The sequence below is a fragment of the Halichoeres trimaculatus genome, unplaced genomic scaffold, assembly GCF_033239565.1.
Source record: "Halichoeres trimaculatus isolate MK-OKI-2021-1 unplaced genomic scaffold, fHalTri1.1 fHalTri1_scaffold_12, whole genome shotgun sequence".
Lineage (NCBI taxonomy): Eukaryota > Metazoa > Chordata > Actinopteri > Labriformes > Labridae > Halichoeres > Halichoeres trimaculatus.
Genome location: NW_027437190.1, coordinates 35,620,485 through 35,644,186, shown reverse-complemented (window position 1 = coordinate 35,644,186; position 23,702 = coordinate 35,620,485). Strand labels below are relative to the sequence as shown.

Below are 23,702 nucleotides of genomic sequence, written 5' to 3'. Positions count from 1 at the left end.
CTTTCACTGAATTATTTTTAGCACAGACTCCTCTAGACCTTTAAGTGCTTGAAGTTGTGAGTTTGAGCCTCCAAACTGCAAAAACAAAAGATGAAATCTAAGCAATTTTATGTTTTATGTTAATATTTCAGTAAAAATGGTCTTACTAGACTCAATATGAGCCACATAGCCCTGATAAGTCCATAAAATGTATTATTTCAAGACAAAAAAGACTCCTGGAAATGATTTTAAAGGTGAAAATAATCTGCCTCTGGGGTAATAAATAAATAAAGTTATTTTTAAAAATGGAGAAAGGAAATGATATTTTTCTCTAGAGATGGGGTTTTATTTTGAAAATAATGACCGGATATTATTCATTTGCCATCAACTGAGTGGACTCGATCGTGATTTCTCGGCACTAATTCAGCATCAGCGTGAAACCAGCCCAACCCCACCCACGGACACTCCAGTATGGCAGCTGTTGGTCTGACTGGGGTTATTCTGGAGCACCAGTAAGGATCCACTGGGAGGAACTGGGCCGCAGCCAGGTGAGTTTAATTCAACCAACCAGCGTGGACAGACAGGTGTTAATTAAAGGTTACACAGACACTCAGCAGTAGGAGGATTGAAGGTGTCGTAGCTGTGACACTTTGTCATCATTTAGAGCCGTAATGGAGGAATTATCATCAAAATGTAGGCGTTTGTTGACGTTTGTTAGCTTGTACGTCATGTACACCAGACTCCCTTCAAAAATCTTCAATTTTAACGCCCGACTTCACCTGAGTAGTACAACACAGAAAGATCGTTTTACGAGGCTTTTGTGACGTTTAAGCGAACAGTTTCTACGCCGAATTTCATTATGTGTAATAAAGAGATAGTCTGAGTACATACCAAGTAAAACCAAAGAGAAAAACTAGTTTTATTGAGTGATATTGTGAAAGCTTGAAGTCCAGCTAACGTATGGGAGCATTTGCCTCAAAAGTTGAGAGTTCAAGGGGTTAATACGTCTAAAACAGTTCTAAACCTTAGCCGAATTTAAAAGAAGTGTTCAAAGATGAAAAAACTGTGTTTACTTTCTATGGTTTTAACGACATTATCTCACAATAAACGAAGAAACATTTAATTAATACATTTTTGAACGTTGTCTGGTGGAACGTCCGTAAAAGGAAGCAGCCGTTGCATCATTTGAGCTGATTCGACATGACACGAGCTGTTGTGTATTTTGGATGGTGTTTAATTGTGTACATATGTGTAATAGCTTAAATTTTGTGGTAAAATATATGAGTATTATCTTTATCATATGGTGCGTTTTTTTGTTTTGTGTACTGCGCTGCTGGGCGGGGCTTAGGGTGGCGCTGTCCGGCAACGTGGTGCTGAAACTGTTCCTGGTATCCTTCGCTGTTATGAAAACACACATTAATATGATTATTTAATGTATTTTTAAACAAAAACTGGATCCTATATAGATTTTAATTGGTTTTTAAGACGGATTAAATGGTGGGACTGAATTTAAGGGATCACCTTTGTATTAAAATATATTGTGATTTATGTCCTTTTAAGCTTTGGTTTGTGTTTTATTTTTCTGTTTTAGATTTCCAGACTGAGTGACCATGTGGGAAAAATCATCCCTGCTGCTCCTTTACTGTCTGGAAGGTATTTTATTAAATGTAATTTTTGTTTTATTTAATGTTAAGAACATTTTTTTAGGAAACACGTTGAACTGGAGGTAAAATTGTGAAAAAAAAAAAAAAAGTAATTTCTGCCCTGACCCTTCAATGGCGAGGAAAAAAAATCTTTTGAAAAATAAATATCCAAATCTTAACCCATTTCACCAAGTTTGACTTCCTTGTTTTGTTGTCATAGCTGTAGTGGCGTCTCAGTGCTGGCAGGGGGCGACCTTCTCCCAGGCCGTGGTGTCTCCAGCTGTAGAAACAAGCGGTATCCTGCGTATTCCTGGCGTGACGTCTCTTCCCCAGTGCGTGGCGGCATGCTGCGACCTGCCGGGCTACGACCTGGCGTGGCTCTTCGAGGGCCGCTGCTACGTCCTGAGCTGCCAGCAGAGGGAGAACTGCTCGCCTCGAGAGCGACAAGGAGCCGACTCCATCCTGGCGTTTATTCGCAGGGCGTCCCCGCAGACACTGGTGCTGCAGTCGTTAGTCAGAGGAGAGCCCTATGGAGACCACTGGAGACCTCCGTCCAGGTCCTCGGAGGCCCCAGGAGACATCCAGGCTCTGAAGGATCTGGCTTTGTTTGACGGGGCCCAGCGGGACTTTTCTGACTCTGGGATGTTGGATTTTGAGTATCCAGAGAGGAGCCAGGAGGAGAGAGAAGGACAAGGCTCAGAGGTGGAGACGAGGACAGATCAGACACTCTTAAAGGGACCAGACCGGTTCAACCAATCAGAGGCAGAAGCTGGTCCAGAGAGGGGGACGACGGAGCGCGGCGTGGCCCAGAATAGACCGTCCTCAGGGGAAGACGTGAGTCAGGGGGAGGAGGATTTCACGGAGAGACCGAGTGACTCAACGGCTGCTGGGAAAACAGTGAGTGGGTTAATCAGGTTAATGATGACATCATCACTCTGACATAAGCACGCAGAGCGCCTAAAGGATCCTCACAGAGACAGGGCTCTACGTTACTGACCAGGATCCTCCTTTAAACCAGAAACCGTTTTCTGCCGTCGTCTGATTGTGTCTGTGTAACAACATTTAAAACTTTAACAAACCCAGAAACTGAATGACTGAATAACGCAGCAAAGTTAAACTGCTGTTTTTATCTGGAGAGTTTTTGGTAACACAAGATGAGATAAAGTTTAACGTCTTTATCTTATTGTATAGTTTTTCAGTAACATATAAAAAAAAAAAGCTTACTCTTTGAAAAAAGTCTGTCTCCGTCAGAATCGTTGGGTACAACAAAGAACAAGGGCCACAATAAAAAAAAAAAGATTTCAAGAGCAAAACATTACAATAGATAAGTCAAATGCTAAAAGACAAGGTATGTTTATTTTTGTCATACTTTTTGGCATCAGACAACTCAAAGTTCACATTTTGGTTCAAGCAAAAGATAAAATAAAATGTTTTAATGTTACAAATAAAGTCCTAATGTCACGAGAATAAAGTTGTTATGTTATAAGGATAATGTCCTAATGTTGTGGGAAAAAATGTCAGTCAAGAGAAACTCATAATATTTAAAGTGTAATGTGTTTTAATTGAGTATCAAAGTTGTGATGCTAAGAAATTAAAGTCGAAATGTTACAAGAATAAAAACAAACATTAGGAGAATGAACTGCTTAAACAGAATACGTTTGTTAAACTACAAAGATAAATTTGTTAATTTATGAGAATTGAAGTCACAATGTTGCAAAGAAAAAAGTTGTTTAACAAGGATAAAGTTAAAATGCTGAGACACTGAAGTTTGAAGAGAAAAAAGTCAAAATGTTAGGAGAACAAAGTCGTGATGCTGCGATTATTCAGTTTTAACTGCACAAAAACAAATGTTGTGTCAAGAGGGTAAAGCTGTTTTTTATGTACTCTATGACTTTTGAACTTATGAAAGCTTTTATTATGACTTTTATCTAATAAATGCACATCTTTAATCTTGTAACATCACATCTTTGTCGTAGCACCATGACTGTTTACAAAACCACGTTAGTGTTTGTGTGTTGTTTTTTAATGGAGCCCTAATCCCTTATCAATATTTCTGTTATGTCGTCAGATACTTGGAGTATCAGGGACTGAAACAGTCATTTTGTACAGTGGCCCTGAAGTGCAAAACGCAACCGCAAAAACAAAACAAACACAGAAAAGAAAGCAAACAAAAAAAAAGGAAACACACAAAAAAAGGGGAAACAAAAAAGAAAGCAAACACAAAATAGAAAGAAAACACAAAATAGAAAGCAAACACAAAATAGAAAGCAAACACAAAAAAGAATACAAACACAAAATAATACAAACATAAAAAAGAAAACAAACGCAAAGAAGAAACCACTCACAAAAAAAATACAAACATAAAAAAGAAAACAAACGCAAAGAAGAAACCACTCACAAAAAAAATACAAACATAAAAAAGAAAGGAAACACGAAAAAATAAAAGAAAGCAAACACAAGAAAGAAAAAGAACCCAAGAAAGAAAACACACAAAAAAAAGAAATTCCAAAATGGTAGTGTTACCTCACACACCACATGGTGTCGGTAATGCACCAGAAGAAGAAGGAAGTGTTACCTTTGGCGGACATCGCTGATTGGACAAGGTAGGCTTTCCCCGGAAACTAAGGCTGTGTCCGAAATGACATACTAACGTACTACATACTACACGGTCGTTGTGTATATACTGTATACTACATACTATAAGTATGATTAGAGTGCCAACTGTTTACACCGTAGTATACTACTCAGTTTCCCATGATGCATTTCAAAACCTCCGATGACAAAAATTGGAAGCACACATAAGTCTATGGAAGCACACCAGGCTATCAAATATCTCTGTTGATTCTCCACATTTGAAAGTTTTAAGAACATTTTAGGTGAGAAAGTCATCACGTAGAAAACCAAAATGTGGTCATTTGGGCCACAAAACGCACGGATACAAATTTAATTTCCACATTTCGGACATTCTGTTAAGAGCGCCAATATGCTATCGAAGAAACTTCCGGTCCGCTCCAAAACAAGAGCCCAATTTACAAAAGTGTTTAAGAACTTTAAGGAGATAATAAAAGATGCTTTTATTTTGAAAACGGGAAGTTCGCTAGTGGCTGATTTTTAGCTAACACTGGTCTCAAGACGAATTCATCTCTCTTCAAAAAATTAAAAAATGTTTACTGCTCGCAGACACCGAAGACGATCCGTCCGTCGCCTCAGGCACTTTATTTCTTTGTACTTACGTTTAGGTTTCCCTGTAGAGCTAAGTCCATTTTAGTTGCTTCTCATCTTGTCATCTCATTCTGTATTTACATTTATAAATACAGGGCTCGCAATGCATTATGGGGCGTGTCAGTGCGACTAGTATGCCCACCTCCCATACTTAAAATTTTTACCGATATAGTATACATCTGGGTATTTCTCGTGCACACAATATTTTCATACTATTTAATGTGAACGCACTACATACTGTTTTTGACGTCACACTTAGTATGAGTAGTACGTTAGTATGACATTTCGGACACAGCCAAAACTTGCTTTCCCGTCTCCTACTTCTTCTTCTTCTTCTTCTTCTTCTTCTTCTTCTTCTTCTTCTTCTTCTTCTTCTTCTTCTTTTATGGGTTTTCTTGGCGGTTGGCAAGCAACAAATTGATGCATTACCGCCACCATGTGGAGTGTGAGGTAACACTACCAGTTGGGATTTTTTTCTAGTGTTTGTTTTCTTACTTGTGTTCGCTTTCTTTTTTGTGTGTGTTCGTTTTGCACTTCAAGGCCACTATAGCCTGAAGTAGAGTGAGCTAAAACTTGTAAAATGAGCTTAGCTTAGCATAAATAAAACTGGTGCACAAAATCCTCTCAATGAAGATATTTTTTAATCGTTCAGTCAAACGTTTTCAAACTCAAACACAACGCCTTGTGTTTCTCTAATCAGCTGCTGTTTCTCACAGATTAATACACAAAGCAGCACAGACTCATCCAGGCTCATACAGACCACTGGCTCCACCCAACACGACCATATTTGGACTTCCCCTCCGACAGCTGCCTCGTCTCATGAGCCAATCAGCACGTCCGCACAGCCAGGTACAAGTTAAATATTAACTAATGATAATAATCTTCATGCAGCAGAATAAACACGTTTTCTTCACATGTTCACCTGCAGATCAGCCCCTGATACTGTCCCTGGGAAACCCTGTGGAGGGGACGTTTCTCCCCACAGTAAAACCTGAAGCTTCAGCTGCTCCTGGCCCCACTGCTGGTACTTTACACACGCAAAAACACACGTATCCATTAGGTTTTTAACATTTCCTGAAGCCATTAGCAGTCGTTTGTGTTAAAACATGAGACATTTCTGCCTTTGGATTGATAAAAACTGGAGATATGAACATTTAAAATGAGTTATCACAGAACAATCTCTGTAAAGTGATGTTTGTGGTTCATTGCTGAAATAAGGACGTTGTTTTTCGCCCACAGATTTGTTGATGCCGTCATCAGCCAGTGCTCCATCAACCACAACACAACCCTCTACCACAGCTGTGACCTTTGACCCCAGGTTGACCACGTCCCCGACCCCCACAAACCCTCCAATGATCACCTCGTCCTCCTCTACGGCTGCTGCAGAGTCTGGTATGTGTATGGAAACAGTGAGAGGACAAATTTAATCAAATGAAGAGGTAGATAAATGTGTGGTAGGTGAAATACTCACACTGTTCTTTAGTGACCAGCAGGGGGAGCCGCTGAAAGACGCTAAAACTTACATCTTAAAAGCTTTTGTAGATAATTTCCTGATCTGTTGTTCCTCCAGCGTCGACTGTTGGGAGGTCAAACTGTGGTCCGAAGGCCGTGGCGGGTCCGGACAGGAAGCTGTCTCTCCCAGTGAGCAGCCTGACTCTGGACGGCAGCGGGAGCACAGACGACCGAGGCGTGGTCAGCTACCGCTGGGACGCCATCAGGTAACAGGAAACAGATCACTGAGTCACTCTGAGCTCCTTCACTTCGGTTTCTTCACCCCTCACATGATCCTGTCTCAGTGGACCTCCAGGTCTGAAGCTGGAAGGGGAGGACCAGGCGGTGGCCACGGTGACGGGCCTCAGAGCGGGAAGCTACACCTTCAGACTGACGGTTTCTGACCAGGAGGGGGCGACAGACAGCGCTTCACTGAGCGTCAGAGTCCAGGAAGGTCTGAGTATTTACTCCTCATCTCTTTCTCTAAACGTAGAATCTGCTCTCTGTTTGTCGTCTGATTAGCATCGACCAATCAGGTATCAGCAGGAGAAACAGTCAACAGCTGAGAATTCTGGGTAATAACAGAACATTAACCTCCTAAAACTGTTGTGGTCTCTCCTCCTGCAGCCAGAAACCTTCCTCCCATCGCTCACGCCAGCGGCAGCCACACTCTCACTCTGCCCAACAACTCTCTGGTGCTGCGGGGCTCAGTCACTGACGGGGATCAGACCGAGGTCCACTTCCTGTGGGTCAGGGACAGCCAGAGTCCAGCTGCTGGGGTCAGTACAGAGTGTTTAAACTCTCGATCTGTCTGACACAAAGAATCCAAACTTCTTGATTTGAGTAATCCTTATTTTTGATTTGAGAATTCTGGATTTTGTTTGTTTGAATTCATTTTTAATTCAGAATTCAGACTTTTTTATTCTTTACTTCAGACTTTTTGATTTTTTAATTCAAACTTTTTTGTTTCACAAATTGTTTCTTCTTGTTTTTAAAATTCTGACTTTTAAATTTCATAATCCTGACTTTTGGTTTGTGAAATTTTAACTTTTATCTCACTTTTTTTTTCTTTAATTTTTGAGCTTTGATTTTTTTTCCTGATTTTGGTATGAAACCTTTTTGATTTAAGAATTCTAATTTTTTTCTGATTTTGTTGTTCTGACTTTTTGCTTATGTAATCCTGACTTCAGTCTCAGAAATATGACTTTTTTTTATTTTAGAGTCCTAAGTTTTTGATTTTAGAACTTTGACTTTTGTTGTAAGATTTTAATTTTTCTAATTAAGATTTTTGACTTTTTTTTAATATTTCTGATTTTTTATTTTAGAATTTTTTAATTTTGGTTTTCAGTTTATATATATATATATATATATATAAATATATATATATATATATATATATATATATATATATATATATATATATATATATATATATATATATATATATATATAATTTCTGTTTCTTAATTTATAATTCAAACAATTGATTTTAAGACTTATTTCTTAATATTAAAATTCTGACTTTTTATTTGTCTAATTTCCACTTTTATCTCAAAATTGTGTTTTCTTTTATTTCAGAACTTTGATGCTTTTTTAAAAAAATATTAAATTTCAGTTTTTTAATTTAAACTTTTTTTATTTTAAAAATCAAAAATTTGATTTTAGAATTCTGACTTTCTTATTTTAATTTTTAAATTTTTGTTGGTGTGTTTGATTATAAAATATTTTTTCTGACTCAGAAAACACAATTCAGACATTATTTTTCTCAGGAGTTTCTACTGGATTAAAGGAAAGAATATTAAATCTGTTTTTCTCTGAATAAAAATCAAACTGAATATTAATAAATGAAATAAGAAAAAGTCACAAAAACTCAAAATTTAGAAATGTAAACATTCACACTTTATACACTTTTAGGACCTGGTTGATAATTCATAATGTTTTTATTTTTCATTTTAACTTTAAGGTTAAACTCTTCATTAAATCTCTCTTTAAAGCTGTAAACTTGGTTAAACTCAGTTAAAGTTTGTGTTGTCTCCTGACGTGGACGCTCTGGTAAACGTGTGTTAACAGGAAGTCCTGTACGGCTCAGAGACCCAGGCCTCCCTTTACCTGGCTAACCTGGTTGAAGGCACCTACCTGTTCCAGCTGAGGGTGACTGACGCTCAGGGACGGTCCTGTGCCGCCATGGCCACCGTGGAGGTTCGACCAGGTAGGACGAGGATAGTTCATGTGACTGCGGTGGATTCTACCTGCTCCAGGCCTGAAGTGTGTCCCTGCTGTGTCTCCGTAGAGCCAGGTGGAGGGGAGGAGGTGGAGCTGGAGATGTTGGTGTCAGTGTCTCAGGTCAGCGTGTCTCAGAGGGACACGGTGCTCCGGCAGCTCGCCGCTCTGCTCCACGTCCTGGACGGAGACATCCAAGTCCGAGCGCTGCTGGGACACTCTCACCTCAGGTACCTGCCGACACCTGCCGACACCTGCTGGCACCTGCCGGCACCTGCCGGCTGCCTCTCTGAGTGTTTAACCCGTTAAATGATCACCTAGACTAAAGGTGCTGTGTTCTCCTGCAGTACAGTGCTGAGGTTCTCTGTGCGGGGCCCCTCAGGGCCGGTCTCTGGCTCCAGGATCGTGGGTCTGCTGAGGAACCAGCTGCTGAGGGAGAAGAGCGACTACCTGCTGTTCAGAGTGCTGCGAGTGGACACCGTCTGTGAGTGGACGCTCCGCTTGGCGAGGCGACTGAAGGAGTAATCTGTGATCTCTGAGGAGGTTTTACAGTTCAGTGACCTCTCTCTGTCGTTTCTCTCTCTGTCGTTTCTCTCCCTGTCCTTTCTCTCCCTGTCGTTTCTCTCCCTGTCATTTCTCTCTCTGTCGTTTCTCTCTCTGTCCTTTCTCTCTCTGTCGTTTCTCTCTCTGTTGTTTCTCTCTCTGTCGTTTCTCTCTCTGTCGTTTCTCTCTCTGTCGTTTCTCTCCCTGTCGTTTCTCTCTCTGTCCTTTCTCTCTCTGTCCTTTCTCTCTCTATCCTTTTTCTCTCTGTCATTTCTCTCTCTGTCGTTTCTATTTCTGTCGTTTCTCTCTATGTCCTTTCTCTCTCTATCCTTTTTCTCTCTGTCGTTTCTATTTCTGTCGTTTCTCTCTATGTCGTTTCTCTCTCTGTCGTTTTTCTCTCTGTCGTTTCTCTCTCTGTCGTTTCTCTCTCTGTCGTTTTTCTTTCTGTCGTTTCTCTCTATGTCGTTTCTCTCTCTGTCGTTTTTCTTTCTGTCGTTTCTCTCTCTGTCGTTTCTCTCTCTGTCGTTTCTCTTTCTGTCGTTTCCCTCTCTGTCTTTTCTCTCTCTGTCCTTTTTCTCTCTGTCATTTCTCACTCTGTCGTTTCTCTTTCTGTCGTTTCTCTCTCTGTCGTTTCTCTCCCTGTCGTTTCTCTCTCTCTTGTTTCTCTCTCTCTTGTTTCTCTCCCTGTTGTTTCTCTCTCTGTCGTTTCTCTCTCTGTCCTTTCTCTCCCTGTTGTTTCTCTCTCTGTTGTTTCTCTCTCTGTCATTTTTCTCTCTGTCCTTTCTCTCTCTGTCGTTTCTCTCTCTGTCGTTTCTCTCTCTGTCGTTTCTCTCTCTGTCATTTCTCTCTCTGTCGTTTCTCTCTCTGTCCTTTTTCTCTCTGTCCTTTCTCTCTCTGTCGTTTCTCTCTCTGCCGTTTCTCTCTATGTTGTTTCTCTCTCTCTTGTTTCTCTCTCTGTCGTTTCTCTCCCTGTCGTTTCTCTCTCTCTTGTTTCTCTCTCTCTTGTTTCTCTCCCTGTCCTTTCTCTCTCTGTCCTTTCTCTCTCTGTCCTTTCTCAGTGTGCATGCTTCACTGCTCGGGGCGGGGCCAGTGTGATCCAATCACAAAGGAGTGTCTGTGTGACCCGTTCTGGACGGAGAATCTGATTCGTCGGTACTTTGGAGACGGAGAGAGCAACTGTGGTAACTATAAACTCCACTCGTAGACCCTGAGGGTTTGACTTCCTGTGTGTCTGACTCTGACTCTGTTCACTTCCTGTCAGAGTGGAGAGTCCTGTACGTCATCCTGACCAGCTTCATGTTCATGATCCTCATCCTGTCCGTCAGCTGGACCTTCATCTGCTGCTGCAAGAGGTGAACACGTCACTGCTTCAGTACGAGCAGAGAAACTTTATCTGACAGATCAGGATCAGGTTTGAATTCTTGAATTAGTGAAGTTTTGGACGGTCCACCTCCCCTATAAGACCTTTGATTGTGGGCAATGATATTATTTAGCAAACAGCAGGAGTCTATCCTGAGCCAGGAGGTTTTAACCTCTTTTTATAGGGAGTAATCAGTTTTAATTTTTTGACCTTCTGTTGCTGAACTTAAACTGTGTGGTTGGTTCGTTTAGTCTTCTGTTTCTCCTTTAAAGAGGGGTAATCTGCTGTTTTTGGTCTGTATCTTGTCCCTCTGGTGCCCCTGTAGTATCTTGATTTACATGATTTGCAGCTTTTTGTCTCTCTGGTGTTTTAGAAAACTCTTATTTCAGTCTCTGTCTGGAACACTTGGTTCCAGCTGCTGTCTCTTTAAGGCTCCACAAACCCCCTTCACTCTGATTGGCCAGCGTGTCAGGAGATCATTATATGAGGAGGTCATCACATCAGCAAGTCTCATGAAACACTCGTGGAGATCAGCTCAGGTTTAGTCTGAATATCCAACACTGTTTCTTTCCATCGTTGATTAAAATATGAAAAGCAGAATACCCCCTCTTTAAAAAACAGATTGAGTTTATTTAGAGTTTAAAAAAAAAACAAGTTTTGAACTCACATTTGTACCTACCTTACCAAACAAAGAAGGTGATTTGATCCGTTATTTCTCTGACAGAGTGAGTGAGATGGATTTCTGTCCAAATAAATGTTTTCTCTGTTTTCTGGATTTGTGGACTGTGTGCAGGAGAAAACAGACCAAGGTGAGGAGGAAAACCAAGTACACCATCCTGGACAACATGGACGAGCAGGAGAGGGTGGAGCTCAGGCCCAAATTCAGTGAGTCGCTCAGATCGTTTCTACTTCCTGTCAGAGACTTCACCACGAGCTGCTCCAGAAAAAACTCAGAGCTAACGATGCTAAAGTCTCATTTTACCTCATGCTAACTCACTTCTTTGTCAAGTTTGGTTTGAACGTTTGTCATCTCTGTTACCTCCATGTTTTCTGTAAAAGAGGAAGTCACTCAGAGGTAACTACCAAAATAAAATGATTTAAGTTTGAACAATTTCTGAGTTTTAAAGTTTTACCAACACCGTTGTGTTCATGTGCATCGGGTTATCCAGGTACGATGCTAAGAGATGCTAAAATAAAGCGTTAGTTTACACATCAGGCATGTTACTAAGGATTAAATTTTAACCTGACGTCAACAAATGACTTTTCTGACAAGTTTAGGTTTATGAAATATATTTAAGCAAAAAAATTGCTGCATAACATGTGAATTATTGAAACGTTTCTTAAAACAAACAAAACCACTGTTTGTCTGTCATGTTATTGATTGATAAGACGTCAAGTTTAACGCCAGATTCGTGCCGAACCTTCTGAGTAGACTGGTGTTGATGAGCAGTTTCCAGCTCAGAATCTGTTGTTGCGGATGAACGCAGCTTACCGTAGAAATAAACAACTTGGACAACTTAAGAGTTTTTTAGATGCACATGGAGTCCTCTCACAATATCAGTCAGGTTTTAGTAAACAGCACAGTACAATAACCGCTGCTGTTAAAGTGGTGAATGACATCATAGAGGCACTAGATGGTCGGAAATATTGTGCAGCTCTCTTTATAGATGTGTCAAAGGCGTTTGACACAGTCGACCATGTTATCCTGGCAGATAGACTTTACAAGATTGTCTTATCTAGCCAGACTGTTAATTACTTCTCAGATTATTTATCAGATAGAACATGGTGTGTCCATGCCTCTGGGTCATTTTCCTCTTTTCTCCCTGTTTTAAAGGGTGTTCCTAAAGGCTCTATATTAGGGCCACTGTTTTTTACAATTTATGTAAATAATCTTTGTGATGATCTCTCTATTACTGTGTCCCATTGCTCTGCCGATGATACTGTAATATATTGTTCATCTCCCTCAGTTCTGAAATCTCTTGAGTTCCTGCAGTCAGCCTTTGATATTGTTCAGTCCCGCCTGGCTCAGCTTGAATTAGCGCTGAATGCAGATAAATCAAAGACCATGCTAATTTCAAACGGAAAGCAGCTCCCACCCCACCTTCCTGGGTTGTCAACTTTTCATGGGGTTAGAATTGAAATGGTAACATCTTATAAATATTTAGGCATTCTTCTTGATGACTATCTTTTAAATTGCACATTGATAAACTTGCTGCTAAACTGAAACTTAAATTGGGTTTCTTATTTAGAAACAAGTTAAATTTTTCTCTAAAAGTTAGAAAACATTTGATCACCACAACATTTTTACCCTTGTTGGACTATGGAGACCTGCTTTTTATAAATGCTTCTAATCAGTTTTTAAAGAAATTGGATTCTGTATATCACTGTGCCCTGCGTTTTATTACTGGTTGCACCAAGTTTATCACTGTTCCCTATATGCTATTCCACATTGTCCCTCTTTGTACGCTCGCAAACACTCACTTTGGCTGATTTTCATTAATAAATCTAATCTTGGACTTCATTTTTATTGTGCTGCCATCTTGGCCAGATCACTCTTGAAAAAGAGGTTTTAAATCTCATTGAGTTTTTTACCTGGTTAAATAAAGGATATTATTATTATTATATAAAGACACTTCACCTGTTCCCAGGTATCAAACACCGCAGCACGGAGCACAACTCCAGCCTCATGATGTCCGAGTCGGAGCTGGACAGCGACCAGGACACCATCTTCAGCCGGGACCGGCCCGGACGCCAGCTCTGCTCTCAGGCGGCTCGTAACGGAAACGCCTTCGGCTGAGGAGACGATCGACGACCTCTTGGTGATTTGGAGATCGTGGACTCGTCTCAGGGGTATTTGCACTCTGGCGCCCCTTGTGGCAGTGAGAGGTTTGACTCTTCATCTCCAGAAACCCTGCGCTGTGAGGTCACTGATACGGATTAGTCCCATTTTAGGGTCTTCAGAGGGACCGGAGGAAAACCTGCGTGTCTTATCAGGACGATGGAGAAAAACTGTCCGACTTTAACGATCTGTGACGGCACTTTAAGACCTGAATCCAGAGTGATGTGAAAACAGAGGCAGACGTTTTCTGTGTGAAACCACTTCCAACAAACTCTAGTCTGTCTGACTTACACGTCTTCAGCTGAAATGATCTTCACTCCTCCTTTAATCCAACCCCAGGCTGAAGATAAAGACTTTAAGACGTCTTTCTTTAGATTTTAAAGAGGGGGTATTGTGCTTTTGTCACTCTGGTAGCTTTCAGTGATTTACAGCTCAAAAAGTCCCTATTTTTCTCTCCCTGGTGTTTTATTAACTCTTATTTCAGCCTCTTCTGGAAATTTTTTTTTTAGCTGCTGTCTCTTTAAGGCTCCCTGCTCTACAAACCCCCCTCTCTCTGATTGGCCAGCCCTCTGGGAGTCTGTTTGGGGAGTTAACAGACATATTCTGGGTTTTATACAACATGAATAAGTAGAGGTCTGAAAAGCTGCACATCTAACATCGTTACTGTGTATTTATGTTTACGATATGGGAAAGCAGAATACCCCCTCTTTAAATCTGTGAACACTTCAAACTGCAACAGATCGAGCAAAAATGCTAGGTATGATAAAAACAAAAAAATACATGTTCCAAGATGTTATATTACAATTTATGCTTTAATTTTCTATATCTGTGGTCAAAAATACAAAAGTTAAACTTTTTAAACGAATGAAAACTACGACAGTATGTTAAAGTTAAGACACGTTTCACATCAGGAACACGATGAGCTGAACACTTCAGCGGGAGACTCAACAAATCAGCTCAATTTGACATGAAGCTGAAGTTAATCTTAAGATTTCTCTTTACAGACAGAGATACCGTCCCTGGTGAGAGCAGCTGTGTCACAAAGCACATTTTCTAACTGCAGTTTGGAAGTTAAACCACCAGGGGTCAGCAGAGACACGTCATGAGGACGATCAGTGCACTGCAAAGCTGAAAGTTAACCCAAGTGTTTGTTTATTAGACTAAATATAAGCCACATCCACCTGAGAAGTAAGGAAAAAATCTTATTTTTAAGATCTAAAAAGACAAAAATGAAAAAAATTTTAAAAAGCCTGTAAGAAAAGAAAAGAATAATGTATTTGTTTTATCTTTCAGATGTCATTTTTATCTTTTATTATCTTGAAATAAAACATTTTTCTGGACTTATCAAGTAATTGTTGCTCAATTTAAGCCTAGTAAGATGATTTCACTAAATTTAGATGTGAAAACTTGCGTTTATCTCAGGTTTTGCAGTGTGCTGACTCACAAAAAAAACAAATATGGCACTTTTAAATATGGCAGAAGAGTCTTTTTTTGTTAAAATCACAGAAATCTGCGCCATAACTCGGCGTCTATCAACCTACTGTACCACAGTAATGAAACTTCTCATCGTGTCTGATTTTTAATCTTCAGACAGAAATAAACTGAGACTAAGGGGCATGCACACATGCATGTTCAGTATTAGTTATTAAACATTTATGTTGATTTCTGTTTTTATTCACACAGATTTCAGAGACGACTCATGCGTTGAATTATTAACAGCCAAACTGTTCCCACATCATTATTTCATAGACCCAGTTTGAACACGCCAGCGTTGGAGGGTAACTTCATATCAAAAATAAATCACATCACTACAGGACGTCAGGATGTTTTCATACAAACGATAACTTCACAGAAATCTAGAAAAAGTTTTGTGCTTTCTTTAAACCTGTTTTATTTCCCTTCTTTTCCTGTTTACTGTGCGACATTACAGCTTCAGTATGTTTTTAATGACAACGACTCACGTACGTGACTCCTTACAGTGTGAGAAAACAGTTTCAGGTTTTATAAATTTTTGTTTTGCTTCTGATTCTGAGTTCAGTTTCATGTGAATCATTTGTTGATGGGATGTTAATGACATGTCAGCAAAAATAAACTTTACAGGAAACGCTACGTCCAGGTCTGAGTTAGAGTGTTTGAACTTTGTTTTTACTGAAAAACTGTGTTTAAAATGTCTCTTTTTGGCAGGTTTTAACTTTTGTATCAAATCGACGCTGTAGCCTGTGTCATAGTTAGCATAGCCCTGTTACAACGATCAGTTTCTTGACTAAAGCAGCTACTTTTAGACATTAATGATAAAAAAAAACACAATTTGGGGCTCGTTACATCTAAAAATAAGACTCAAATCAGGCAAATGTGTCTTAGACCAAACATAATTTGAGATTATGAAGAGAAATGAGGGAACATGAGATCAGGGATTTTTTTTTAGCCTCAAAGAATCCTGGATTCTGATTGGTTAGAACTTTGTGTCCTAAATGATCTGCATCACCAAGAGTCCGGAATGTCTTTTTCTTAAAGACATTCCAGAATCTCTGTGTGTTCAGCGACCGGCCAATCACAGCTCAGCATTTGTAACCGGGCAGAGCAGGAGTTTCTGGTTCTGTCAGTTTGTTTTTGTCTCTTCAGGGTTTGGATGTTTTTTTTTGTTTGATAAGTGCAAACAAAAGAAATTATTCAGTGTTTGTTTGCTTTAACCAGCTGACGCCTAGTTATCGAGCCTGTGATCTACACTTACTGTCATGTTTACAGATATTTCTTTGCTCAGTGCAGTTTTATTCTTTATTTTTTTTACACAGAAAAAATGACAAGGACCCTGTTTAATCAGTGCTGCCCCCTCCTGGCTCTCACAAAGAAATGTCAAACAGGGGTAAATATTATTTTTCAGATTGTAAAAAAGTGAATCATCTATTTTTTTCCATGCTCTCCCTCACTGACTCTTTGATTTGAGGAGTTTTCAGAGAAAGATCATCCCTACGTCCCTACGCTCTAAACCAAGCTCCACAGCTACGAGCTCTGTACGATTACTGCGTGTTTACGAGTGCGGCGCCGTCGTCTTTCAGGGTTTCAAACCTCCGAAGCACATGTACTTCACATCCAGATACTCGTCGATGCCGTACTTGGATCCTTCTCGGCCCAGACCGGACTGTTTGACGCCCCCGAATGTAGCCTCTGGAGTGGACAGCAGGCCCTCGTTGACGCCGACGATCCCGACCTCCAACGCCTCGGCTACACGCCAGATCTGACTCACATCCTGCGAGTACATGTAACCTGAGGGCGGGACGGTGACACGTGTCAGGGTTTATAGGTTTATATCAGTCAGCTTGTGACCAGGTGTCAGGACAAAAATTGAACCTTTAGCTTCTTTAAGGTGAACAATCCTCAAAGGATCGACTTCCTGCTCTGATTTAAAAATAAATTCCTAAAGACCTGGGATTTTTTTAAAAGCCTGAAGGACCTACTGACCTGCCAGCCCGACGTTAGACGCGTTAGCGATAGCCAGAGCCTCCTCCTCAGTGTTAAACCTGCAAAACAGAAACGAGAGCTCAGAGGAAGAAAACCTGAAACCTGTTGGTACTGCTAAAAACTTCAGGATGTTACATTGTCTAAAATGATTTGAGATTATGATTATAAAAACTTTGTCCAAATGCTGCCTCGGCTGAGTCTCAGTAAAAAGACATGAACTGTAAGAAACCCCCTGGTTAAATAAAAGTAAAATTTAATATTGTAAAAAATCTATTTCTAACCCAGGAACCATGCTATGTATCAACAGTTAGGCCAGTAAAAATAAAATGTCGCTTTTTAAAATCTGACTTAAATCCAACATATTTTAAGAAAGTCAGAATTGTGACTCTTGAAATGATTTGCTTTCCTCAGGATTTAAAATTTAAAATTTCAGTTTTGTAGATATTATATCTCAGATTTGTATAGGAACTTTAAATATCTCCTTGGACTTAAACAAGAAAAAGTAAGAAATTTCCATAAAATCTGGATTTCACGTCAAATTTTTATTTTAATTTTTCTCCCCAAAATTCTTTGAAAATCTCTAAATTTTTACTAAATCTTAAGACAGAGAAAAACAAGGGTTATTACTTGGTTGAATTTTTAATTTAAAAGCCAAATCACAATATTTTTCTCTAATCTGTAAGATTTAAGATTTTAGGCGCTTATATTAAAGATTTGATTAAGAATTGGACTTTTTCTTTAAACTAAAAGGTTTTTACCTGGTTTTGTTCTCAGTTTTTGCACATTTCTTATCTGTACATTTGTTCTGTGTGTGAATTTTCCAGGTTACACTTATTATTATTATTATAACTTATATTTTCTTATTGTAATGTCTGCACTGTCCACTGCCTGATTTCTGTTATTCTGTAAATTTTCCCGTTGTGAGGCAAATGAAGGATTTTTTTTTCTTACTTTAAATTTCTAAAAGAAAAAGTCAGACATTTCCCAAATTCTGAGATCTAAGTAAAAATTTCCCAAAACTTGGGAATTTCTAAATTTCCTTGCAATTTTGAGAAAAAAACAAGGATCATGAATTTGTAAAATTATTATTTTAAAATTATTATTCTGGCTTTTTTTTTTATAAATCTTGGAATTTAAGTTAAAATTATTTTCTCAAATCTTTCAGAAGCTCAGTCAGAAATGTTCTCTCTGTATTTAGACGTTAAAGTTGGATTGTTTGTAAAAAGTCATGACATTTGATTTTTTTTTTACTAGCCTAACCCTCATAAAAACACATGGAGGCCGTAACCCTTCATTAATACACCAAGAACAACAAGTGTTAAACTGCTCCTGTGGTTATCAAACATGTTTGGACATGAGAGTGATGTTTGAAAGAAAGAATGAATGAATGAATGAATTAATTAATTAATTAATGGATGGATGAATGAATGGATGAATGAATGGACTCTAAATGTGTGAACCAGCTGCAGAGACGTACTGACCTGATGACGGGCAGCAGCGGGCCAAACGTCTCCTCTCTGGTACACAGCATGTCTGTGGTGACGTTGGCCAGCAGAGTCGGCTCCATGAAGGAACCTTCCAGACGCTTCCCGCCCTTCAACACCTTCGCCCCTCTGGACACGGCGTCTGACACCTGATGGGCAACCTGAGAGACGGAGGACAAGGCGTTCAAAGCTGCTGACGCTCACAGCCACGATCCAAGCTCCCCACCCCCCCCACCGCCCCGTGAAAAGCCAAAGCCTGCTGGGGGCTCACCTTCTCTGCCGCTCTGGAGTTGATGAGTGGGCCCTGCGTGGTCTCAGGCTCTGAACCGTGACCCAGGCGCAGCTCGGCGTCCATCGCCTTACCGAGCTTCTCCATGAAGCGGTCGTGGATCCCGCTCTGCACCAGGAAGCGGTTTGAGCACACACACGTCTGCAGGGACGTGATGAAGAAGAGGAAGAAGTGAGGAAGAGGAGACGAAAAGAAAAGGTAAAGGAGGGGGAGGAGCTGGTGTTACCTGTCCTGAGTTCCTGAACTTTGACGCCATGGCTCCGCCCACCGCCTTGTCCACATCAGCGCTGTCAAACACAATAAAGGGGGCGTGGCCTCCCAGCTCCATGGACGCCTTCTTGACAGTGTCAGCCGCCATCCTGAGCAGCACCTGAAAGGAAACAAACCTTTAGAGCAGCGCTCCTCTGATCCTGAACGCTGCGTTCTCACGACCACAGAGGAACTAGAGTCATCACGTGATTATTTAGAGGAAGAAACGTTTTCCCCTCAAGTTTCAGCAGAAAACGTCATGAAGAGTCAGGAAGTAACTTCTGAATCTTATCTGTTGACTAAAACAAATAAACAGCCAGCAGGGGGCACTGGACATGCTGTAATTAGGCTCTAACCTTCCCAGTGGCGGTGGAGCCGGTGAAGGAGATTTTTGCCACCAGTGGGTCGGTGCACAGAACCTCTCCGACTGACGGCGTCTTCTCTCGGGAACAAGGAACCACGTTAAAGACGCCCGCAGGGATCCCGGCCTGCTCCGCCAGCTGCAGGACCAGACCAGAGGGTTTGAGTTAGACCGAGCGTCACGATAAGACAACACAGGCGTTTACATTAGAATTCAAACACTTTGACCTCAGCCAGAGCCAGCGCCGACAGAGGCGTGTCCTCGGCGGGTTTGACCACCACGGTGCAGCCGACGGCCAGAGCGGCTCCGACCTTCCTGGTGATCATGGCGCTGGGGAAGTTCCACTGAGGAGAAACACAACTGTTACCAGCTCATCATCCTGCAGTTCCCTAAGTGTCCACCGGAGGGTGTCTCCAAAAGAGAGTCAGTCCTCATAGAGACCCATGTTAAAATGTCCAAAACAACAAAAACCATGTTTACAGCCAGGTAGGAAAGAGTGCCTGGGACACAAAGCTGTACGGGGCGAAATCTTTACACAGCTGACTCGTTTAAGTTATATGAATGTTAAAAAATTACCCATAATTAGATATAATTATAAATATTAATATCAGAATAATAATCTGTCTTAATCTGAAACTTTGTGGCCCATGGGCCAGAGTTAAGATTAGCGAAACATTCAAACTGTTCATCTTTGCAAACCCTGTACCAAAATAGTGACAATAGTATCACTATGAAAGCCTCTGATTGGCTGCTCACCGGTGTGATGATGGAGGCCACGCCCACAGGCTGTTTGAGGAGGAGGATCTTTCTGTCTTTGGCGGGCGACGGGACGATGTCTCCGTAAACTCTCCGAGCCTCCTCAGAAAACCACTCCAGGAAGGAGGCCGAGTACCCGATCTCCCCGAGAGACTCCCTCATGGGCTTCCCCTGAAACCAGCGCACAGGAAGTACACGCAGTGAATCCAACCCCCCCTCTGAGCCCACCCAGTCCCTCCTAAATACCTTTCATGATACTCACACTCTCAAAGGTGATCAGTTTGGCCAGGTCTTCTTTGTGCAGAGTCACCAGGTCGAACCACTTCCTGAGCAGGACGCTCCTCTCCTACAGGAACCAATCAGATCCCATCAGGGGGTCAGTGTCTTTGTGCTTCTATCTAAAGTTAATATGTAGGTAGAATTAGCTTGAGCAGCTTCCTGTAAACACAGATGGATCACATTTTAAGCTGTGAGGTTTAAAAACACCAAATTAATTTTTCACTGAGGGGAAGTGAAACTTGAGCCTCACATGGAGGGTCCTTTAAGGTGACGCTCAGCAACGGCAGAAAACTGGAGCTTTAACCGGACACATCATATTCTGCTTTTTGTGCCTCTGATATGACTGTAGTTACATCCACCAATCAGGTGTCAGCAGGAGGAATGGTCAGCATGGAGAGCAACAGCTGGAGTTCTAGAATTCTGAGAGCAAGGGCGGAATTCTGTCATTGATGTCAGAATTCTGAGGATTAAAGAACATTCCGGAATGTCCAACCTAAAGACAATATACCAATGTCTGTGCACTGTAAAAACTGAATTGTTTGTCTTACAATAGTGAAATAGTCTCATGAGACTTAATATGAGCCACATTCGACTGACAAAACCAGAAAGATGTTAAATTTAAATTCATTAAAAGACAAAAAATGATGCTTTGTTGGTACAATAAGAAAAAATTTTTGTTTGTTCAGGTTCTTCTTGAAATAATAATAATAATGTCCCAATACAAGAAACCAAACAAGATTTTTTTTTTTACCCTACTGACAGGTTCTACTTTTTATGGGTAAATCAGGCACATACGTACTCTAACACTGGCTCCCACTTCTGAAGTTGCTCAATACACTGTTTGAACCTTGCAGCTTAATGAAGAAGTGAATGCTGGAAGTTGTTTATTTCTAACCACATGTTTGAATATTAGCCAACAATCCAATTTTTAACTGAATTATAAGAAGAAAAATAAAGACATTTATTGTGCATTCGTGCTCCTGACATCTGCAAGAGTGGAGCTTTAATGTAACTTACTGTTTACAGTGAAACTGAGACTCGCCAGAAACAGAAAACAGGCACTACTCTGAAAGAAACCAACAAATCTTTATGTTTTGATGCTAACATGTAATATTTCCCTAAGTTGCTAACCAACACTGTGATACTCAAGGTTCTCATAAGCTAGTGATTTCTGCAGGACACACACCAGTTATTACCATGAATGAGCTCTGATAACGTGGTGGAGTAGGAACATGTTTTTATGGTGGTATGATTTTTATCTCACCGGATTAAAAGAAGTTGTGCGCCTAATCCCCTCTGAAAGTTTTATCTCTGAAGTTAATTGTTAGCTTCCAAACAAAGATGGACTTTATCTACTATGAAGGAAAAATTAACCAGTGGTAGTGAGATGTTTTAATAACTGTTGGACAAGAGGGACTCTGGTCAGCGATCAGAGACTCTCAGGTCAAACTGACACGTTCAGCAACAAAGTTCTCCCTCTGGAGTGTTTGCAGCAGCTGCAGCATTTTAAGTATTCACATTTAATGCAACTTGTATTTTAATGACAATTTGCTCCATTAAAAAGTCCAGTCAGTTGTTTCTTGCACGACTGCTTCTGTTGTTTATTAGTTTTTTTCAATGCAAATTTATACAAACATAAATTGTAAACAGTAAAATTATTTTTGTACCATTTTTTTTCCAACAATGATGTGAATAATTTATTCACCAAATAAGAGTAAGTGTGCCCAGTTAATCACTGAGTCCAGACACGCAGTTCATGGAGCTGCACAAAAGCACCTGCCATTCACAGGCGACCAAAAGCATTCACGCCAGACTCCGTTCAAAAAATATACATATATATTATTATTATTGCATTTTAACAGCTTAGAATCGTGTTTATGAATGCACTTAGCACTTTATTACAGTCTTTCACATGATGGCTTCTCTTCGGCGTCAAAATTACTTCAACCTCTGTAATGTGTACGTAATGACTTAGAATAGACTGGGAGGTTACGCATGATTTTTTTAGCTGCTGCAGGGAGGAAGAAGCCAAAGTGAAACAGAAGATTTTAAGTGTTTCCTGTGTTACCGGATTTTTAGATGAATTCTGCATCAGATTAATAACGCCGTATCATAGCCTGGTTCTGGTAAATCACATAGCAACCCTTTCTGTGTTTGCTTTTTTGCTTTTCTGATTGATGTGCAACCGTTTTGTATAAATCCCACTTTTCCGAACAGGGTTTGGTGAAGAGTAGCCGTACCTTAGCTGTGTACTGCTTCCAGGAGTGAAACGCTTTGTATGCAGCGTCCACAGCCTGCTTAGCCTCGGCCGGGCCGCAGTCTGACACCCGGGCTATCTCCTTCCCTGTAGCCGGGTCCAGGACGGGGAACACCGAGGCTGCGGGGACCCAGCGGCCGTTAACGTAGCTGTCTGTCCGCAGCAGCGGAGCGGACACGTCCAGGCTGTACTGCCTCTGCATGGCGGCGGCGGCAGCGGGCAGACCGGGGAGGACCTGCCGGAGGAAGCAGCGAGTCCTCAGCACACAGAAAGTGGACATACCGGGGGTGAGAGCCTGGAGCTGGGTGTGTGGGAGACGCTCACTGTGAGGCGGCTGAAGGCTGTCTGTCGACCCGGAGGACGGTGACAGGTCTCCGGCAGCTTTCCGTCGGTTTCAACCAGTCCTGAAAGGGGGAGCGTTGGTCACGTGACCGAGCATAAACAAACGGAGAGCACTTCAGGGTCCTCCTCCTCTGTTGGCGACCAGTGATGCGTTACACAACAAAGACGACCACCGCCAATTTTTTTTTTTTTACTATCACATACATGATGTCACACTGGTTCATATTTCTGACACGTTTAAAACATTTTACAAAAAAATCTAATTAATTTCACCATCACTAAAAATATGACCGTAAGCTAATAATCTATTATCTCATTAAGTGTTGCACCAGATGATACCTACACCATCATTATCACAAATCTGCATTAGCTTACTTCCTCTTAATCTATGCTGTAAAATACTGTTGGTTTTTTCTTGAAAGCAGAAATGTCCCAATAAAAATATCTATTCTGAATTGCTGGATCATTGAACTTTATAGTTTTAATTATCACTCCTTTTGCTTGGTGTGGATTTTGTCGCCCTGATCCTCCAGCTCTTTGATCGTACAGAGGACTTTGTCATGTCGTAAACTCTGGATACGAATGTTGCATAAATGCTCCTGATAGACAGTCTGTTATCTCTGGGAGAGACAGCAGCGATGAAAAAATCTTTTGGATGTTGGCCCAATTTTTCCCAGAATTATAAATTATTTGCTTTTCATCAGATTTTTTTTGTTTGATTGTTTTTTTATTTTAACTTTTATTGTCAGAAATGAACAGAAATAAACATCACAACAATACTGTGTACATATAATAATAGTAATGTCATACATATAATCGAAAACAATTTACACCAGTTAAAAAACAAACTCTAAATAAATGCTTCCAGTGTCCCTGACCCTCTCGTGTTATCATCAGTGTTCACAGCGCTGCAGTTTCTAGTTTCTGTT

At 40.7% G+C, this 23,702-nt stretch overlaps 2 protein-coding genes across 6 annotated transcripts; one reads left to right on the top strand and one right to left on the bottom strand.

Annotated features, from left to right (window-relative positions):
- Positions 1-348: 348 nt before the first annotated feature.
- On the top strand, positions 349-15,802 carry kiaa0319 (KIAA0319 ortholog). Of its 4 annotated transcripts, none has more exons than XM_074682931.1 (16): positions 349-527; positions 1,571-1,632; positions 1,843-2,519; positions 5,561-5,693; positions 5,773-5,868; positions 6,084-6,236; positions 6,415-6,562; positions 6,641-6,789; positions 6,963-7,114; positions 8,406-8,544; positions 8,626-8,785; positions 8,903-9,039; positions 10,157-10,279; positions 10,360-10,450; positions 11,252-11,343; positions 13,107-15,802. In XM_074682931.1, the coding sequence occupies exons 2-16, from the start codon at positions 1,590-1,592 to the stop codon at positions 13,253-13,255; spliced, it is 2,442 nt and encodes an 813-aa protein (XP_074539032.1). In that variant the 5' UTR covers positions 349-527; positions 1,571-1,589; the 3' UTR covers positions 13,256-15,802. The 4 variants fall into 4 exon arrangements, with proteins under 4 accessions (XP_074539032.1, XP_074539030.1, XP_074539031.1 ...); XM_074682929.1 differs by having other exon boundaries at positions 5,767-5,868; XM_074682930.1 differs by having other exon boundaries at positions 5,561-5,699.
- aldh5a1 (aldehyde dehydrogenase 5 family, member A1 (succinate-semialdehyde dehydrogenase)) lies at positions 14,091-22,886 on the bottom strand. 2 transcript variants are annotated; one of them, XM_074682933.1, is made up of 11 exons: positions 22,756-22,884; positions 22,415-22,666; positions 20,158-20,241; positions 19,896-20,066; positions 19,367-19,483; positions 19,135-19,278; positions 18,756-18,899; positions 18,512-18,670; positions 18,238-18,401; positions 16,757-16,815; positions 14,091-16,561 (listed from the first exon to the last, which is right to left on the bottom strand). In XM_074682933.1, the coding sequence occupies exons 2-11, from the start codon at positions 22,631-22,633 to the stop codon at positions 16,350-16,352; spliced, it is 1,473 nt and encodes a 490-aa protein (XP_074539034.1). In that variant the 5' UTR covers positions 22,634-22,666; positions 22,756-22,884; the 3' UTR covers positions 14,091-16,349. The 2 variants fall into 2 exon arrangements, with proteins under 2 accessions (XP_074539034.1, XP_074539033.1); XM_074682932.1 differs by having other exon boundaries at positions 22,415-22,886.
- Between the last annotated feature and the right edge of the window lie 816 nt (positions 22,887-23,702).

Coding starts and splice junctions, on each gene's coding strand:
- kiaa0319 (XM_074682928.1), top strand. CDS start 1,590: ATGTGGGAAAAATCATCCCTGCTGCTCCTTTACTGTCTGGAAG. Junction 5,700..5,766: donor GTCCGCACAGCCAGGTACAA/GTTAAATATTAA, acceptor TCACATGTTCAC/CTGCAGATCAGCCCCTGATA. Junction 6,237..6,414: donor TACGGCTGCTGCAGAGTCTG/GTATGTGTATGG, acceptor TTGTTCCTCCAG/CGTCGACTGTTGGGAGGTCA.
- aldh5a1 (XM_074682932.1), bottom strand. CDS start 22,711: ATGTCCACTTTCTGTGTGCTGAGGACTCGCTGCTTCCTCCGGCAGGTC. Junction 18,671..18,755: donor AGTTCAGGAACTCAGGACAG/GTAACACCAGCT, acceptor ACGTCCCTGCAG/ACGTGTGTGTGCTCAAACCG. Junction 16,562..16,756: donor GTCTAACGTCGGGCTGGCAG/GTCAGTAGGTCC, acceptor TCCCGCCCTCAG/GTTACATGTACTCGCAGGAT.